We start from the raw sequence: 21113 nt of genomic DNA, 5'->3' as shown, positions 1-21113 counted from the left end.
CTATTACAAGTGAATTTAGTTGCCGTTGACTGTTTTACTATTTTTAATCATCTATAGTGTTTTTTTTTTATTTTATTTCCTATAATTCAATCAATGTTACGTCACTATTTCAAATACATTAACTCTATGAATGTGAGCTTGTCTGAAAAATGCATGAATAATAAGGGATATTATGACATTTAAAATAATGTTGGCATTCAGTACCTTCCCTTAAGGTCTTATAATAACCATGACAACCATGATTTACGTATTTCTTTCTGCTTCTCGTTACAGTGCTGTTACAAACCTTATTGTTTTGCTTGTTGAAAAGTTTTATTTTCACTTTGACTTCGGTGAAGCCATTTTTTTTTTATTCCACACACTAAAAATTCAAGTAATTTGTTAATAATGCTGTACATATTTGATGTGAATTGAGTGAAAGTGAAAATAACAGAAAAATGCCAAGGAGGTTGTGAGAGTGGTGTAAGGTAAGACTGATTTATTTATTTATTTATTTAAAACTTCATCAAGTACCGGTGTACACCTTTTCAAAGGGTAAGTTTAATCCATTTAGCATCAAGATACAAGCAAAATATTACACCTCAGTACAAAACAAAGAATAATATGCTTACTGTTTTTATAGTCTCAAAACTACGTAATCTATGGGTTCCTGATTTAAGCAAATACTTTCATGATTTTAAAAAAAATGATTTCCTTATCTACAGCAATTGTATGGCTAAATGAATCATAATCGCAGTTTATTTAAAACTTTGCTATTAACTGGTTTGTTTTTAACCTACCAGTATACTTTCCTAATATCAGAAATCAAAATGTGAAGACTGACAAAGTAATATCAATAATACTAATTCCTAAATGTTTAAGAATACAGCGCCATCGTGTGGGAAAGACAAGAATGGTGTATGCATTGCTACAAATAATACAGTCAGTTTATATTTCAGCAAAAAAGTCCACACACACACACACACACACACACACACACACACACACACACACACACACACACACACACACACACACACACAAAGTTCTAAACTTTTCGACCAGGATTGCCGAATTTAAGCACAGGCAGCTGTCTACATATTCCAATATAAATATCGACGGTACCAATATCCACAGCCTGGAAAAAGAGGCAGTGACTGTAATTCAGTTGAAATTCAAATTAGACTGAATTGTGTAGAGCCCTGTTTTCGTTCTTAGTTACTACCAAGATTGGGCCACAAACTTAACACCGCTGCTTGCAGCTTGGGGTAACATTCCAAGGTTAGTGTTCAGTACACGCAGAAATAGCTAATACAATTGTAGCCAAAATGTGCCAGGTTATGGGTTAAAGGTAGAGGGCAAAGTGTTTAAAATTGTATTGTTATCTTACCCATGTGCCATGCATGTTATTTGGTTTCCAATTTGCATCCTGCTTCTGTTTTTCATCACATTACATCTTTTAATTTTTTTTTTTTTTTTTTTTTTAAACGTTAAGATCAGTAAGGTTCCTAGCCACAGTCTTAGCTGCTAAATATGGATACCATATTCAGCCATACAACTTGGAATTATTGTATTATCAACTGTGTTGTGCTGGTTGAGGTCATGACTGCAGCTAACAACATACATTGTGCCAGGAGTTTTTTTTTTTTGTAATTTTTTTTTAATATAACATAATATTAAATATGGAATATTTTTTAATCCCTTGCCATTCTACCTTTAATACATTTGCTTTCACCACTGAATTCCCAGCTGAAGTATATAAAGTGATATTAATTGTTAGTTTATCCTTGTTTTATTTTACGATGCATCTCCTACATTGTTTGTTCTGAAACACAATGCCTCTTTCTGCTTTTCTTTAAAACATGCACACTTCATTCATTTCGACATGTCTATGGGATTAAATGTTATCTCCAAAATGAACTCTCAAAATAAACCTTTAGAAAACTTGTATTGATTACATTCATTGACAACTAAAAATGAACGGCTTTTTTGGAAACCACAAATTAAAGAAAATAAATACCGACCTGTTATGAAGTCCTCTTGCTGCACTTAACAAAGATAATAGTTATATTTTATTATTACTAATTTATAAACTATCAGATTCATGTATTTTCTCTATTCCTCGAATTCAGTAAAACAGCTTCCGGCGTCGTTGGGGTTGCTAGGAGAAACCAAAACGTTTCCGCTTGATGGACAACTTGAAAAGCATCTTGGTATTTAGCGTTAAGCTTTAGAGCCCGCCCTTATTTAAAGACACATCAACCGATTTATCAATATCTGAAGGGAATTGATTTAATAACATTCGCCTACAAAACGATGGATACCTGTATGGTAGGGATATAATATCAACACGCACAATGTGTTGGATTTCACCAGCAAGCAATCAATTACATTTTTATAGTCAGCTGTGATTAATTACTAAATTAAACTGTTCAGACTACAACCCATCTCAGACTCGCTTTTTATTTGATCAATCTCGTCTTGTCATCTGCATAGCAACAAAAAAAAAATGAAATGAAACACTGTTTGACGGTGACATTTTTCAGATGTTTGTTGATCTTCCCAGTCAGTTTCTCAATTTAAAATAGCTCAGAAAAATATAAGAACAATTCATGAAAATGTAGCAATCTCGGTTTCTGCAGGCAGGCGCATCACAGAGGGCGAGGCAGTCCACACACAGGCGGAGGACGGGCGCGAACCCGCGTCCTCTCGCACTAAAGCACAGCGCCGGTACAAAAGAGCCGGTTATTTTGTACAGCGGTATCGGCGCTATGCTTTAGTGCAAAAGGTCTCGGGTTCGCGCCCGCCCTCCGCCTCTGTGTGTGTTGTCTCGTCCTGTGTGACGCGCCTGCCTGCAGAAACCGAGATCGCTACAAAAACAAATATGGAAAGTATGACATTGAAAAAAAATCCCTGTCCTTAATGAGTCACCATACAATGTGTATCAATTGCACACACTTATTTAGTCCTGTATGCCTTTGTGAAAGAGGAATAAGTAGAAATATGTACATTTCTATTTTTAAGTAAATCAAGCAGGTCTTTCATCCAGTGAAATCTAAAAAGGTTGTCAAATTCACCTGACTGGACACAGTGTTTTTAGAAAGGCAAACCATTAAAGAACCGGTTTGTCTGTTCAGACTTTCCTTGAACCAATCTCAAACCGATCTGAGCCCCACTCCGCAGCAGGTCTGCGTTGAACTGATCTCAGAACAATCCGTTAATCTGAAGGTCTTCCTCTCGTTCACAAATGTTCTTATGTTCTTATAACCACAGCTTTAAATAATAATAATAATAATAATAATAATAATAATAATAATAATAATAATAAAAGAATTAAATAAATAAATCCAGAACGGGTTTACTAGAAGGGGGTTGGTTGCTGTCAACTGCAACTAACACTGATTCTTGTTCTAAAGATATGCTACCATCTGGTAATAAAAAAAAAAAAAAAATGTTTTCAATTAAGAGGAGTCCACAGCATTCATCGTGTGGTATTATATACTGTACTTGTCACAATGCAACACTCAGGTTTCTAGTTGACCTTGGCTTTGGGCTACACATCATTGAAAATCAGTCATTAAACCTCATTCAGGGATCCAGTTAATCTCACAGTGCCTCTGCAGCGCCTGTCTGATACTGCAAGATGACTGGTAAAGCCGCAGCAGATGAGCTGTGTGTTTGTCACATGACGACGGTTTGTCAAGACATCCAGCTGTCAAAAAACAGGAGACATTGCCGGTGCCTTTAGCTTCTCCAAATTAAATTCATATTGGACCTTGCCAACTTTGCGTCGTCAAGCAGGAATTATCAAATTGAGGGACAATGAGGATTTAATTGTTCATTTCACACACATACACCGGTGGGTATTTGTGCATGATTAGGGTACATGCACCAGGGTATTGTTTTATTTATGCATGCCGCGCCGTACCTGTATGGTTATATAGCGAAGGCAGTACAGTTTAATGTAGGACTGAATTCATTGGTAACTGGAGAAGAGGCAATGCCAGAATATGGAGGATAGAGGTCGAGGACCGGACTGCGAAATGCAGTTTGTTTTTAATTATTGTTCTGGCGCAGACATGAAATCAGGTAAGTGAACGATTTTCGAGTTTGCATAATGTCTGAGTGCATCTTTGTTGCTTTAATGAGATTCTGGGCTCAATAAGCTACTAACAACCAAACGAGCAAGATGGGCTGAATGGCCTCTTCTCGTTTGTAAACTTTCTTATGTTCTTATGTATTGCATATTATTTGGTTAGCATAAGCCAATTACCAAAACACTTTATCAAAGTTGCGAACGTCAGTGATGTATTTTGACGTCACAAAGCGTGTAAACTTCTACCATTCTTTTTTCATATACTTTATTGAACTATAGAGAGAGACGCGTTTGTAGATCCTTTTTTTTATTATTACTGTTTTTTTTTTCAGTTTTCTAAATGGGTATTAAAACGACTACTAGACACGGACTACCTTACTGACTAAACTGATCCTGGTTGTAGCGTTACCAATAATAAATAATGCAAAAGGGTTGATTACAAATGTGGGTATTTGAAACTGGCGACAAGATGGGATTGCAGACTTCATTGGAATGAGGCAATTTAAAACAGGGTCTACCACAAGACTAGAGATCATTAGCAGTGCATTACAAGTTTCCAATCTCACAGACCTTGCACTAATCCAGGACTACCTAAAGCAATCTCATCTAGGTAGTCCAAGATTAGTACTAATCGAGGTCTGGAAACAGCAGGTATAGTTTGGCATGTGTAAAGTAAGCATACAAATGAGGGTTGGAGTTGATGTGAAGCTCAGTAAGATGGTACAATTTAACCCTTAAGAAGTGCATGCATTATTTATATGGTTGTGAATTATGCAAGCTGTGTTATTTTGTGAAAACAAAATACTCTCATAAAAACCTTCTTTGCATTTTATAAAATCTAAGAAAATAGTACTTCTTTATACAGTAGTGGAGGGAGAAAGTGGGGGTTATTTTAGCTTTTAACAATATGATGCCACCTCCCAGCATCATTCAATTCTATATGTCATCTGAAGGTGGTGTTCATTCAGTCCGAGGTCTGCATAATACAATAATGCCATGTTAATAACCATAATCTGTTATGCTTATTAGAGATGGCGAATTCGGAGCCATGTGTGAACTGTTGTAATACGGTTGATGAGGGCTCCAGCAATGCCAACAGTCCCGAGAAGATTGAGTGTCATGATCCAGATGCTGAAGATAACTTTAGGAGGAAACTCAAATTCTTTTTCATGAACCCTTGTGAGAAATTCAGAGCTCGTGGTCGAAAGCCATGGAAGCTTGGACTCCAAATCCTTAAGATTGCTATCATTACAATCCAGGTAAGCTCTTGTTGCAATGTAAGAACAGCAAAATCTCAGGACCTTAGAAGGTGGGCAGACCGTGAACAAAAAGAGGGTGGGAAGGAGACCCTTTTGAATCCTAAACTGCTGATGATGGAAACTGACACCCCCTTCAATCCGATAATGTATGAAGGCCACGTAGTCAGAGGAACCCCTAGAGAGTACTGGCAATGACCCCATGGATGAAGACATGTTCACAGGCTGCATGAGCTAAAAGTGACTGAAGGTTTTAAAACTGAAACCGTGACTAATCGTATTCCCCTGCCTAGTTTATTACAGGTGAAAGATTAAAAGAGGAGTGCGTAGCTGTAGTTACACTCCCTGTTCAGCAGCTATTAGGATACAGTCCTATGTGAATATGCACACCAGAGTGAAAATAGTCTACAAAATAATTACAGGAACATTGTTTTGCTGATGGCATAGTTTTTAAAGCTTTGGTTATAAGCCATTGTACCAATTTAATCCTTCTGAAAAACTATAATGGGATAATTTCTCAGATTTTTTTCTTTTTTTCTTCCAGTTAGTATCATTTGGGCTGAGTAACCAAATGGTGGTTGCTTTTAAAGAGGAGAACTTAATGGCATTTAAGCATCTCTTTCTAAAAGGATATAGGCCTACAGACAAATCGGACGACAACTACGCGGTCTACACGCAGAGTGATGTTTATGACCATGTCTCCTTTGCAGTTGAGCAGGTATGTTAAAAATATAATCTGTGCATCGGGTGTGCGAAAAGATCAGTGAGTGCAGAATACAAAAGTGAGTGGCAGAGATTCCACTTATTTAATGCAATTATACATTTCAGCTGTATCTTGAAAGGTTACACATTTAATAGGTGGTAAGATGGTAACTTGTGATTGTGGAGGGGGCGGTAATCTAGACAATGGGAAATCCTAAAACTATCTGATGTTCCACACTTGTAGGGATGCTACAAAACCGTTTGTGATTCATTATTGTGTCACCAGCAACTGGAACATGGGGCCCAAGTCATGTGGTTGGAAAACCTTTTTGTCTCGCCATACCATGCTTCCCCCTCAATGTTTTCAACCAACATGGGTGGATAATGAGATATAAATGAGTCATTTAGCAGTCCCAACCTCGAGTCTTGGTGGGTGAACTATGCATTAGTGTGTTTTTTTGGTTTTTGTTATTTTTCTGACAAATTAAGATAGCCCATTTGGGTAAACAAAGTAACACATTGTTCCAGGAACTATTTCTTGCTTAAAGTGAATTGGCAATGCACACCAACTTTCTACTTTCCTACTTATGTGTTTTGTATATTCCAACATTTGTATTCCTGCAGTTGGTGTTTTTAGTTCTGGATGAACAAGAACAGATAATACAGAAAACACAATTAATTGTCATACTATGCCGCTATGATCTGCCGCCTTTAAATAGTGGTGCTCTATCCTTTTGCCCAGCTCATTATCTTGTGCATTATATACTAGGTATGTGTTCCTCAGTGATGCTCCACATGAGAAATTATGCTACTTGAAACAGTGTATCATGTTACACCGCATTTCTCAATGAGGTTTTTACAATTTTTTTTTTTTTTTTTTTTTTACTGTGTAGATCCAATACATAGCATTATACAGTAGGCTAACAACCATGTAACATAGCCAGAAACTGCAGTGCTGTTTGTGTAGAGGGAAAAGACTGCCGCTTCAATTGAATTGTCTGTAAATGCCATTTAAAGTAATGTGCTTCATGAAAACTAACACCTCTGAATAATTGGGTTCATTCCTGGTTAGGCGATGCTCACAGTAAATTGTATCCTTATGCCTTTTGCACAGTACTGCACCTATCATGTGGAAGGTTTTCAGGGGTCACTCATTTTATAACATGATTCTGTACAATTTAAAAATACCAGTGTTATGTAACCATTTGATTGGCCTTTATTGCTTCTAGTTCAAACTGCATAATCATAGACCTGTATTTTACTGTAAAACAATCTTGCATCATAAAGATGGACTAAAGTCTACTGTAGTTTTCCATCCCATTACTTTTATGAAGTACACTGGAGCAAACAAGCTACAAATTGTGAGCCGGTGCTAAATAAAGTAGTAAATCCACAATTTCCCCCACTTTATCATGCAATTGGTGAGCTGAAACAATATTTATAGTGGGGTGCTGAAAGCCATTGAACACAACTGTAACCCCTGTATATGATGGAAGCCATGCATTTGCTTGCTGCTGTTAAACCTTTTAATAAAACAAATCAACACCTGTATCTTTTAAGGATTTAAAAAATCTTTACCAGTCCTTGCTACAATATTTCCAAGATGCTTACCGTACAACGTGTGGCGCAAACAAATCAAAGCAGCGTGTACTGTTATGATCCTCTTAAATACTGAAGTTTAGAAATTGTTATTTGTAAAAACACGTTGAAACAGTTGTATTTTATTTGCAGGACAGTCGGGAAAACTTCAGCAGTTGACTTGTGCTCCGGTGTCATGCTGATTTGTTTCATGAGGGAATGGACCTCTAGAATGCCACTGTGTCCGTCTGTTTTTAGTATTGCTCTACAAAGCAGCACCCCCAGTTAGCGGCATTTCTGACAAGCTGTTTTGAGCAGGTGGTGCCGCTGAAGAATTTACTAACTTTTTGGGGGACTTTTTCAATAAGCGTTTCAGTACACACTCGCGTCTAATGCATTCCAACTACAAATCGACTCTCATGAGATTGCAACCGCGTGATTTATAAAATGTCCCACCCTTGTTGACAGTCTGTGCTGATTGGTCTGTTATCGTTTGTTCCAAAGCAATGTGAAAAGATTTACCAAACTAGCCGAATTTCTCCTTGCACCTACAGGTGCACAGCGCCCCTGTGCTGCCGCACCCCCAACACCCCTAGTTCCCATGTCCCTGCATGTAATGTTCATCTATATATATCTTTCAATGGTGGTATTTCCTTAGCTGTAGGCTCAAGGAGTTGGTTTATTGCTGTATTAGCATTAGCTACTTTTTTTGTCTTTGTGCAGTTCCTGAAGCTCCCTAATATATCTGTTGGCAATCATGCGTACGAATGGAATGGCACAGAATACACAGCCCTGGCACTCTGCCAGGAGTTCTATAAGAAAAGCAGTATTTCCCCTCGAAATGACAGCTTTGACATTGACCCCAAAGTTGAAACCGGTAAGTAGGAATGAAGGCTAAATCTCCTGAGTCTTATTGGTTGATATTGTGACCATATTGTAACAACTAATGTGGTGTAATTAAGTGGGCTTAACTAATGCTATGTCCAGAGCTTAAACATGCTATTTATAACCTTGTAACTGTACCAGGCAACCATGTTTTTGTTTAAAAGTAACCAGACTAGTGTGGTGTAAACCACAAGCTTTGGAACAAATTGGTTTAATCAGAGAGCTGGTTCTGTGTGTTTTTTGCAAAACCAAGTTTGACTTTTTTTGATGCCTCTGTGGCTTGGTTATTTGCATTGTTTAGTGCCGCGCAACAGCATTCACTGCATGATCTGTAGAGGCCAGTGGTCTGTGGAAAATATTGTGTAGAGGTTTCCATGACCCACCAAAACCTGAACACTAGACTTCCAGTAAATGTCGTCTAGTGGGATGAGTTCCATTTCCAAACCACAAGGCTGCGGTTCTCTTCTTAACCCACAAGTTTAATAATAAAACAAATGATTTAATAATAAAACAAATCTGATGTACTGTAAACACAAGGTTCTAAAACAAAAACATGCTGCCTTTTGTCTTCTGAACAGAGTGCTTTGAAATAAAACCAATGCTTCTTCGCATAGATGATGGACCAATACATTGGAAGTTAAATTTGACTGTGGATTTCTCTAGGTAAGAGTTTTGAAATCGCTTGCTTTATTTATTTATTTATTTATTTATTTATTTAAAAATTTAGTCGTCGCCAATTTTTACCCCGGTTTTCTCCCCAATTTAGTATGCCCAATTATTATCTGTATCCTCGGCTCACCGCTCGCAACCCCCCCGCCAACTCAGGAAACGGCGGCTGGAACACGCGTCCTCCGAAACGTGCTCCTGCCAAGCCGTCATTTTTCGCACTGCAGATCCACAGCAATGCCACCAGACCTATAGTGCCGGAGGACAACACAGATCTGGCGGCTCCACTGCAGAGCCACAGGCGTCCTATTGGGCGCAGGGGTCGCTGATGCGCGGTGAGCCGTGGTTCCCCTGCCGACCTAAGCCCTCCCTACCTGGGCAGCGCTCAGCCAATTGTGTGCCGCCCCCTAGGAACTCCCAGTCACGGTCGGCTGTGACATAGCCTGGATTCGAACCTGCAATCTCCAGGCTATAGGGCACATCCTGCATGGAGCGCCTTTACTGGATGCGCCACTCGGGAGCCCCTTTTATTTATTTTTAAAACTGCACTAAAGTGAATTTGTGAACCATTTTGTTTCACGTAATTTCTTTTCCAGACTTTTGTCCATAAATATTTACTTCACACTAAAGGCGATTAATCTGCAGACAGTCCGTCACCATGAGCTTCCTGACTGCTATGATTTCCATGTTGCAGTAAGTACAGTAGCTTCAATACTATAGACACTAAAATAAGTACTGTATCAGTGTGCAGGTATGTGTTGGTCCTACTACAATATGACTGTTAAAGGGCAAAACTTAAATGGTATTTGGTTGTATTCAGACCAATAAATCTCATGTATTTCATTCCAGGACCTTGTGGTCATGTATTGGTACAGATTCATTATGCTTTGTTCCATCTGTTGAGGACATGAACTTATCTGTCAATGCTAGTGTTTCAAAAACAAATGTCGTCTTTTTTTTATTACAGATCACTTTTAACAACAAAGCTCACAGTGGAAGGGTTAAGATCAGCCTTGACAATGAAGTGGCCATCAACGAATGTAAAGACTGGGATATTGCCAGATCTGGTAAGGACGGATCACTTCTGCAAGGGTTTTTAAATTGCATAACTGAACATTTCTATTAGAAAATCAGCAGATTGCCCAGCAGATGGCACATCAGTTCCTGAGATTTCTTTTCTCCCAACAGTACAAAAGAATGCCCCCTATCTTTTGATGTTCGATGCCTTTATCATTGTGTCCTGTTTGATCTCCTTGATCCTATGCACCCGTTCGGTCATAAATGGAATACAGTTGCAGTATGTAAGTACTGATCTAGGAGGTGTGGGGAGCTGAAGATCCTCGGTATATTCTGCACCTTTCATCCACCTAACTGGATCCATTCAATAGGATGGACTTTCAGTAGTTTGAAAGCTTTCAGATTTAGATCTTGTATTTTAACAGAATAAACATCCCAGTACATTTTAGTGTTATGTTTGGTTCACAGCCAGACAGAAAGTAAGTTGGTTTTGTGCTTTATTGACTGGTGTCCAGACTCCTTTTGGGTGCTGCTGAGATCGCCTTCTAAACTTTGTACATAGTGCTGCTTTCTCCCAGATCAAGCTGTAATCCTCTAATTGCAGAGTCAAACTTTGTTCCACCGTTTCCCTTGTCTTTTATGGTGTTTGCAAACATTGAGTTCTCCAGCTGCTTTATTTGGCTTTAAACTTGTTTTGTTTTTGTCTGGAGATGTATTTGTCTCATTCAAATCATGTGATAAAATTGCCTTTCAACTTGAATGAACCCGCTTACTCCGCCTCTCTAATAGAGGAGTTCAAAGGTTACACGGCCACATGGTAGTTAGCATTTTCCAGCACAGAGTCAAAAACAGATAGAGGAAAATGAAAGCTCAATATTGGCAGCACAGAGCCACTAAACACAACTCCTAAAAAGGCAAGGGAAAAGGTGAAAACTAAATAAAATGACACTTGAACACATTTTTTATATTTTATCAGAAAGATGATATAGGGAGGATTTGGACAATTCAAGCTTCACTTGCAGATATTCTTTGTCGTGTAGAATCCAATTCTGTAAGAGTGTACAGATTGCACAGCAGCTCTTTTAAAATGTGTGTTTTTTAAATCGCTGTATTCCAGGAATACACCACTTTTTTCTTGAGCCGCTACAGCAAGCCGGTGCCCTGGTCTGATCGTATGGAGTTTGTGAATGGATGGTATATCCTGATTATAGTGAGTGACATGCTCACCATCATTGGATCAATTCTGAAGATTGAAATCCAAGCCAAGGTTAGGGAAAGCTGATGAAACATTGTAATACATGTGAATGCAAGTTCAACTGCATTTTATGAATGTGGGGTGGTGGGGTGGTGGGGTGGTGGGGTGGGGGGGGGGGGGGATTTCTGAGAAGGGTTCGGACAGAATCAATAAAGCCTTTATAATCAGTTTCTTATTAGCATGTTTTCATTATCACTGTCCCATTCTAGACAGCACTACACATAAAATAAAACAAATGAATATAGTATGAATTAAGTTCTCTCTGTTACAACCTTCACTGCTACAAATGTATTCAACGATGTAATTACTTTCAGAACTTAACCAGTTATGATGTCTGCAGCATCCTGTTGGGAACCTCCACGATGCTTGTCTGGATCGGGGTCATTCGATATCTGGGTTTCTTCCAAAAGTACAACGTAAGGAATTGGCTTCCTTTTGTATTTAACGGTTGGCATTGTCCACACTATCACTGTGTGTTTTCTTAAGCTGTACCCTTTACTCTTGCAGCTTCTTATATTAACACTGCGAGCAGCCTTTCCAAATGTGATTAGATTCTGGTGCTGTGCTTCAATGATTTACCTGGGCTATTGCTTTTGTGGATGGATTGTATTGGGACCATATCATGAAAAGGTAAGGATTTTGTTTTCTTGTATCTAAAACAGTTTATAGACATTGAGGAACATGTTATGCAAAATTATCTTCTAAAATGCACAAGAATAGCCGATCCTGTAATGAGAGAGTTACAGAAATCTGTCAAGATGGGAATTGGATGATCTCAGACCCTCTAGTTTAATGAAGGGTGGCACTGTTGGGGGGGAAAAAGTTACTCATGAACTAGTGACTTCATAAGTGTTGACAGCTTAATTTTTAAATTGGGTTGTAGTAACATTGAGAAGTTTCTCTTAATAGTGTTCACTAGCACTGCTCTTTGTGCTGGTTACCAGACCATGCCTTTTCACAGTTACAGCTTGTTCAAAATGCAGCGGTGCTTGGTAAAAAAATAAATAAGTGACCACATAACTCCCGTGCTGGCTTCTCTACACTGGCTTCCAGTAAGATATAAAATTGATTTATAAGATCTACTTCTGACTTACAAAACACTACATGGCCTGGCACCTGATTTATCTAAAAGTGCTTTTGTCCCTATGTATACCTAGACATGCTTTAATGTCAGCTGATTCTGGTCTTCTGTCCCTCCCAAAGATGAAGACAAAAAGGAAAGGAGAAAGAGCTTTGTTACAATGCTCCCAGATTGTAGAATAAACTGGCATTAGAGAGTCCCTTACTATTTTTAAATAGACTTAAAAACTCCCTTTTATTTTTTTTGACTAGCATTTTATACAAAATGTTAAATATTTTATTTGATTATTTATCTACTAATATTGATGTTGTGTGTGTGTGGGTTGGGGTGTTTCTTTTTATTTTTTATTTTTTATTTTTTTATTTTTAAACACTAGAAGCCCTGTGGGGAGTCATTTTGGCGTTTTTTAGTTTTAAAATGTAATTCTCCAGTCGTGTAACACATATGGGACTGCGCGTTCATGTACCTTTCTGTCAGTATGTATTGAATATTCTCACAAAGCATGAAATGCGGGAGTGTAGAAATAAAGGAGATATATTACATTATACCTAAAAGCCCCGGGAGCAGTCGCATTGATGGCTCCACAGAAAACAATTGTATACTGATTATACAGAACAGTATTCTACTTTTATTATTTTTATTTACCAGTCCGCAATGTGTTTAGCTGTAATTATATAGTCTCTACTCTCTGCCCTTTTGAAAGGCAGGCGCCTGCTTGCCAGCTGCGCTGCTTTGGTCTGTCGATTCACGTCGGGACTAGTGAAAATAAATACCAGAGACTGTGGTGTTTTACAATGCAACAAAATATGGAGTTGATGTTTTGAATCAGATGGCACGGAAGTATTCCGTGAAAGCTGGCTCCCGACGGTGGTCTGTTCAGGTGTTTTACAATGTATTGGACCTAGCAGCCATCAACTCCTGGGTACTTTACAAGGAATGCAAAGAGAAGAATTTACCAAGGAGAGAATATATTTTACAGTTAGTACAGGAACTTCGCAAGAAGCATTTGGAACAGAGGGAGACTGCCAGGCGTGTACCCACAGCTGAAGCTGGCAACCCCGCTGAGAGCTGCAAGAGATGCTAATGCCAGGTTGGCAAGTGCAATAAAAATAAAACTTTGGGCAGCTGTGCCCTGTGCAAAAAGGCGGTGTGGAGAAGCACTTTATCTGTGTTGATTGTGAACAGACTTAGACTCAAGGTAAAGGAATACCCTTTTGTCAGAGAAAGAAATTACTCTTTTATAACTTGTGCTGTGTGCTTCTGTAAAATGTTTATTTATCTACGTTGTTCATTTGCTTTTGCTCATCTGATAATAAACTGATTGCTGTTGAAAAATTAAATGTATTGCTATCGTTTCAGTTTTATAAATATGTGTTGTAAACCGATGTGTTCAGATGTTTATTTACATTTTCTTGTTTTGATTTGTAAAAAATGTTCATATATGCATGCATGCTTCGGTTGTTCAGATGATGATTTGAGACGTACTTAATTTAAATTTTTTTTTTTTTGCATCAGCCTGTTTCTCGGTTCGTTCTACTATTTACAGTGTTTTGAATACAGCCGTCGGAAAGACTGCAGCGGGGCTTCTAGATATGAATATATCTCCAGTCCTTCTAGTGTTAATTTTATTGTATTTTTGTTGACTTGTAAAGTGCTTTGAGATTCTGTTGTATAAAATGTTCTATATAAATAAATACATTTACTTGCTTGCTAGTAACCACTCAAGAGTTTTAGTGTCTCAAATACATTCTTCCACTAAAATATAATTCCTTGCCCTTTTATTTTTCCACTGTAGGATCGCTTTCTGTGCACTCTGAAAAACCTTCTTTCTTGTCAGTCTGGTTTATTTACAGCAATCTGTAGTTGCTGTGCAGAGTTTGCAGAGATGTGCTGTGACAGTGGCTTGGAATTTTCCCTTAAGTTGTGTTGAAAATACCCCTTAATTTAAGTTAAATATCCCAGTTTAGTTCCTTTACCTGCTAGATATATTGTAACCTACATTTATTTTCTATATGCAATGAGTAACATGAAGTAACACTTCTGTTTTTCTTTTGTTGGGCTTGGCTGAAACTAGACTAAACTAGAATGTTATCGGACTTGGGTCCCTAGTTCACAGAATGCTCTGCTTGACTGCAATTTTCCGAAATGTGTGTTTTACCAGTTCAGAACCTTCAACACCGTCACAGAGTGCCTCTTCTCCTTGATCAACGGAGATGACATGTTCCCGACGTTTAAAGGCATGCAGCAGAAAAGCTACCTGGTTTGGCTCTTCAGCAGGCTCTACCTGTATTCTTTCATCAGTCTCTTTATCTACATGGTGCTCAGCCTTTTTATTGCACTCATCACTGACACCTATGAAACTATTAAGGTAGGTTATTACACCAAGCTAAATGGTTTTAAATGGCTGTAGTTCACTGATCATGCATTGCATCCCCCTGCTGTAGAGACAAAGAGCAGTCCTTGTGCACTAAACCATAATGTTTATTGTGCTAAACCCAACCAAGGTTGTCAGAAACTGCAAATGTTTCTAAAACGTCAATTTTAAAGCAGGTTTAATAAATGTGTCTACCACCAACTTTTTTTATTTAAATCAAGTACTGTAATTCATATAGCCTTAATGCCCAACCAAATGAAGCCTGTTTCATTTGACCTGAACAGTTCTTGGTATACAGGTAAAAATGTAAGTGACTGTGAATGAGTGATTTGCAGTGCTCAGGGGTACAGGTGATGTTGGTGCTTCAACAAGCAGACCGTTAAATAAGGCTGGCTCTACCCAACAATGGGTATTGCCAGCATAAACAAAAAGGGCTGCAGTCCCGAAATAATTCAAACAGACACAAAAACGCCATCTCCTGACTGTGTGCTCTTTGTGCAGGTGCGGTGCTCTCAGCAGTGGTGTGTGTGTGTGTGTGTGTATATATATATATATATATATATATATATATATATAAAATTATACAGGTCCAGGCTTAGCGCTGGCTTCTTGCTGCAGGTCCTGCCTTTGTACTAGCTATCTGACAAAAGAAAAACGCAGACAGTTCATCAAACAGGAAAACACTCCACTCGCGTTTCCACCTAGCTTTGTTTCCTTCCATTTAACCACAACAAAGGAACAGATTACGTTGTCACGTCCCCCTAAAGTACCCTAAGTCCCGCCCCCTCAGATAGCTAGTTGTCATGTCTCCTCCAATTCATGACTGACACTTTACTTACTAGGGTGGTGACTCCTGGTACAGTGACGCTGCCCCTGGAATGAACTGCCCAACCATTCAGTATGAGGTGAACAGTTCCTGTTGTACAGATTCATTCACTCTGTCACAGTGACCCATGATAAAAATGGAGGAGACTTAATCAACTTGCTGTGCTCCTCTACCACTAAAACTGAATTCAGTTCAGGAATCTTCCAGGGGACCTCGACCTCTAGAAGGTTCTCATGTTTGCCCTAGATTAACCCAGAGGCGTCAACTGAGAAGTGAAACGGTTCACTAAAAAGCTGAATCAGTCAAGTTTGGTTTCGCTCGTATCTCTATCTATCTCCGTTAACACACACACACACAACCTTGCTCCATTGCAGTCCATGCCAGCTGCTATGAAGAGCATGCCAAAGTTATTGCCAGAAGAAATTGCTAAACATTTAAAATGTTTTTGACACCTAGTCCTCAATTAGTGTGGTGTTTTACATTTACTCACGCAATGGCTTCAATCAGCCACAAGATAATATTGTCAAAACACTATTCAACATTTTGTCTTTTTCTCCCAGCAATACCAGCGGGATGGTTTTCCAGAGACAGAGCTGCATTCGTTTATGGCAGCATGTAAAGATTTGCCAAACTCTGGCAGATACAGGATTAAGGGGGAGTCTCACACAGCAATCTTCTGCTGCTGTAATCGGTGAGTGCAGAATATAGAGCACGCAATGGCTTTCAATAGCAACTTTTCTTTTTTCTTATTTACCGCAACCTTCTGCCTACAAATTGGTGTCAGTTATAAGCCTGCTACCAGAAAACGCATGAATAATATTGAGCTACAATTAGTTTTGTGATGACCTAACTTCAGTAAAGCTGTTGAATCGGTCTACTAAACAACTTTGTCAAAAATTGTCAGCTTTACAATTTAGATTTGATCCGATATTAATCACAATGGATGGTGGTAAAAGTATCTGCCCTAGTTGGAATGCCAGTTGGCATACTAGTCAGTTTCTAATTGTATTTCAAGGAGTACTCCAGGCATTTCCACAGTAAAGGGGTTATAGTCCTGCACAATCCTGTAATTTATTAATCCACTACCTTCTACCATTCTATAAATGCATGGTCAAGAACATCGTTGACTAAAGTGAACTTTAGTACTGTGTTTATCCCTGCAGCTGCACAGTGAGGCTGTGTTTTGACAAATCTGTTATCTGTATGGTGTGTGGGTTTTTTTTTGTGTGTGTGTGTTTTGTGTTTATGCCTTTCAACAATGTTCCTGTGTTGACAGATTGTAATGTAACTGTGTAGCATTAATAAAGTGTAACTTTTATAAATGCATCTTTTTGCACTGTACAATATAGTTATCTGTAGGAGGCTTGGTGGCCCAGTGGTTCAAGACAAGGGCTTGATACCAGGAAGTTCCCAGCTCAGCCACTGACTGTCTGTGTGACCCTGAGCAAGTCACTTAACCTCATTGTGCTCAGTCCTTTGGATGAAATGTAAAACAAACAAGGTCCTATTGCAGCAGTTGTTGATGCATAGTTCACTCCCTAGTCTGTCGCTTTGGGTAAAAATGTCTACAAAATGGCTAACTAATAATTTTGTATATGGATTTTATGATTCAGCAGTTTTCTGAGTGGTGTGTTTTTTTTTTTTTTCTAGGTATGATGAATCTGAAGAGAACTTGGCAGACTAGAAAAAATGTAATGTGGAATATCTCCTATACTGTTGGTTATAATAGGAGAGTTTATTTACAGTACTATTTAATACAATGTAAGTGACATATGAATGTGCAATAACTTACTGTCACTTTACTCTTGGAATAAAAGAGGACTTCCTGTTAGTATTTGAGAATGCTGGAGGTTAGAAACTGATCAAATCTGATCATAATAATACTATAAGAATGAAACACTTAATCTATACATTTTAATGCTTGTGTCCTTTGTCACATTGATAAAAGCAATAAAGTTTAAAGCAATAAATGGTATGTCTGTTTTTATATGAACTAAATGCATTGGGGTGATATCTATTTTCTATCGTGTGACTGGTGGATTGGAATAACATTCAGTGTGCATTCATAACTGTCATCTATGCTTCATTAAAATATGCTGTAATGTCAGACACACAAGCTCTGTTGCAGAGACTTTGGGGAGGGGGTCCTTTTTCACGTGTTCGTTGGAAAGTTAGCTGCTGGTGTAATTTGTGGTGAAACGATTCAGCCACCCATAAGGGTGCGTGCAGCAGAGAGGGGAGGCATCAAGTAACGACACCCAAGTCTTTCGTATCCAAAGTTTAGCATTATATTTTCTGATTGAGGTTATGGATGAAATGGACAACTGGGGAAAGGGGTTTGAAAATGGCCACTGCAGCAGCCTAAATATGTTGTGTATTGGTTGCAAGAAACACGTTGGTGTGAAATTTGCCATTGAATCTTGTACTCTGAGGCTTAAACTCTGCGTTCTTATTGATTTTCTCCCCTGGTGTGGATGCATGTCACTGGTACATACTTCACCAGTTAAGACAGTAATTTGTTAGGACATTTTGTTGGCATGTTATTGAGAGGATGAAGAAATATGATAGTTATCTGTGTATACACAGCATAAAACCAGGTTTGATTTGAGATCAGTTGATTTTAAATGGGACGTTACCAAGCAAAAATCAGCCCATATGAATGGGTGAGTAGGTATCTACTAGTCTACTAACAGAAATCCTGCTACGATGTCAACACGAAATGTGTTGCATGTAAGTGTAAAAAGTGGTCAAAGATACTGGATTGAATGGGCTAACAGTGATTAAAACACAGATTAACTATGAGGCACACAGATATAGAGAACATGTTTGAATTCCTAAAAAATGATTTCTTGTAGGAAATCTATGTGCTGAGTTACCCTTATGTGTGCTTTTTACTGCATATAATTAATTCTATCAATATTTTGCCTGAAGACATTACATTTTTTTTGTTTTGTTTCAAAGAAATATATATACACATACTGTGTGTGTGTGTGTGTGTGTGTTTTCTAGGGTTTTTATGCAAAAACCAATGAGGTTTGTCTTTGCTAAAGTTCACAAAACAAATTTCAACGTAGTCATCTTTTTCAGACCAAAAAAATTGGTTAAGAACAAATATGTAAGTAGATAAGTCTTAAAAATGCATTACACTGAAATTTTACCTTTGACCTTTTTGATCTCAGAATGCATATAAACTGACCCAATCTTAATCAATTGTTAGTAATTTACACATCTTAAATAGTAAATAATGAGAAAACCCTTAGCCCTAACTTAACTGTCTCAGTTAGTGGTACACGGTGGTAAAGAGGAGTCCTCTATTTGGGTGATGATATAATGTGTTTGAAAGCTACAGGAAAGCACACCAAGCTGATCAAAAGTGGCGGGAAATAACTTGTGCAGACCACAGCGAGAGATAAGGCAGCACTACATTAAAGAACTCACACATTCATACAACCAGGGGCCTATTGCACAAAAGTGGTTTAAAAAAGCCAGGTTTACTTTAAGTTATCTGGTTTGAGTTAACAGGATATAATAGAGCAGGCTAACTGTTGCAAAAACGTAGACTGAGTTTAAATTAATCTAGATAACTCAAGAAGGATTAATGTTTCTATCTATGCTGTGGTGGAACCAACTGTTTGAGTGTGTTGTCATGGTAATCTTTAATAACGGTCAACCGAAAAAATGGAGAAGGAAAGGGCGACTTTTTTTTTAACTGCTTCACAGCAAACATTTTTAGTTTTAACGTATTATAATGTTAAAGTTTTTTTTTAACAAAAAAAAAAAAAAACACCGCAACTGCCAATAAAGCCAGGGTAGCAGCCTGGCAAAGTGTAGCTGACGCTGTTAACGCGTAAGTATACAGTCGTATCCCGAGTACACAAGCACAAATCCCTTGACTTTATTGTTTATATTATATACTATTTATATTTATATTATATCCCGCTGTATTTTGATTAATAGAAAATTAGGTATGGTCATAATTTATAGACATAATATCTGGCAGCAACTTTTTCAGTGCAAGGTACTGCTTTAGGATTTTCGGCATCGCCTGCTGACAGTACTGTACAAAAATGTTTCACAGGCCATAAATCGTAGAGCTATGCAGAGAACCTGTATATGAGGAAGGGCTCTGCTCCATCGGGTTGGTTGCTCAAGGGAGGGTCTGAGGAGATCCGCCAGATACAGGACACCATCCCTAGAGAAGCGGTATCGCTCGTATAGGGTGGAGTCTGGATTATTAATCTGATCCTGGCGATCACTGAACACCCTTCCCCACGAAAATCCCTTTTTATAGCACCAACATCTACCACTCTTGGTATAAAAGGTGACGCAATTTATTTATTTATTTATTTTCAGTTTTAAAAGTCAGGATTAATCTTTGTTAACCCAGGAGCGCAAAGAAACGCGGACCAGTAAGGTACCTTATTACTGATTAGGCTAGATTTAATCATTTAACTCCGTATTTCTTGACGTTTGTTAATTTGATAATCGGACTCAAATTCAGACTATGGCCGGGTGCCCCCCTGAGTTGTAGCCTTATGTAAATGAGGTTTAGAAGAATTCTTATGCAATACAAAACCACGTTACCTGACTACTTTTAACCTCCTTGCCCCCCCCCCCCCCCGGCACCAGAATTGATTCTGTGGACGCTCACGGGTACTTTTGATAGTGTGCCTTGTCCACTTACCGGTAACCAATTTCCACGGCTACTGTGAAAATCAGTTCAATTCAAGCAATAAAACTAGTAAGGACTGACTACATCAAAAGGTCATTTCAAAAGTAATGAACAGAAATATCTGGCTGTGTTCATGGACTCACAGATTAACTACATGGTTTTTACAAAGTATCTGTACACTTAAATAATTTATGTGTAAAGCAGAAATATGTGTGAAAGGCGTCACTGTGAACCATAAGCAACACGAGGGAAGATGAGAAAAAGAACTGCACACTCTTTATTTTAGGCTCCATCCTAAATGTACTAAATGTTCCAATGGTCTGTTTTTTAAAAGTATGGCAAAATATATAAATCAAGTGATAAATACATTTAAAAATCAAACTACAGTGCTCCCCCTTTATAAGGCAGCCCGTTATACTGCGGAACATAAGGCGGTATCATTGCTCCCATGTGCCCCATAATGCCTACACTAACATTCTCGTTGGCGCAACACAAATAGCAAGGTCTCTTTACTATGGCTCCCGACTACAGCGTTATAAAGGGGGAGAACTGTACTTTCAGTGAAGTACAGAACCTTTAACTAAATGTAAGCTTGGCTACTGCAACTTTTTGAGACAGATATTATACAATATAGCTTTATATTGAATTATTTAGTATCTTGCATATAAATAAGCAATATCAAAGAATGGATCTATCATTTAAAATCAATAACACGTATGAAATATT

At 38.3% G+C, this 21113-nt stretch overlaps 2 protein-coding genes across 2 annotated transcripts in view; one reads left to right on the top strand and one right to left on the bottom strand.

Moving 5' to 3' along the window:
- Positions 1-2278, bottom strand: part of dnai3 (dynein axonemal intermediate chain 3) — a 35021-nt gene extending 32743 nt beyond the window's left edge. Inside the window, exon 1 of the mRNA XM_033999700.3 lies at positions 2004-2278. The gene's annotated coding sequence lies outside the window, so the exon portion shown is untranslated. The remainder of the gene's footprint in view (positions 1-2003) is intronic.
- A 1566-nt stretch (positions 2279-3844) lies between these two features.
- Positions 3845-17685, top strand: LOC117404088 (mucolipin-3). The gene is made up of 14 exons (XM_034006796.3): positions 3845-4068; positions 5105-5334; positions 5876-6049; positions 8335-8488; positions 9075-9159; positions 9759-9855; positions 10130-10229; positions 10351-10463; positions 11297-11446; positions 11749-11850; positions 11942-12064; positions 14677-14883; positions 16276-16406; positions 17366-17685. The coding sequence occupies exons 1-14, from the start codon at positions 3990-3992 to the stop codon at positions 17397-17399; spliced, it is 1779 nt and encodes a 592-aa protein (XP_033862687.1). The 5' UTR covers positions 3845-3989; the 3' UTR covers positions 17400-17685.
- Positions 17686-21113: the final 3428 nt, after the last annotated feature.

The sequence above is a fragment of the Acipenser ruthenus genome, chromosome 10 (genome assembly GCF_902713425.1).
Source record: "Acipenser ruthenus chromosome 10, fAciRut3.2 maternal haplotype, whole genome shotgun sequence".
In the NCBI taxonomy this organism is placed as follows: Eukaryota; Metazoa; Chordata; class Actinopteri; order Acipenseriformes; family Acipenseridae; genus Acipenser; species Acipenser ruthenus.
The sequence above is the reverse complement of the archived record's forward strand: the minus strand, read 5'-3'. Positions and strand labels throughout refer to the sequence as shown.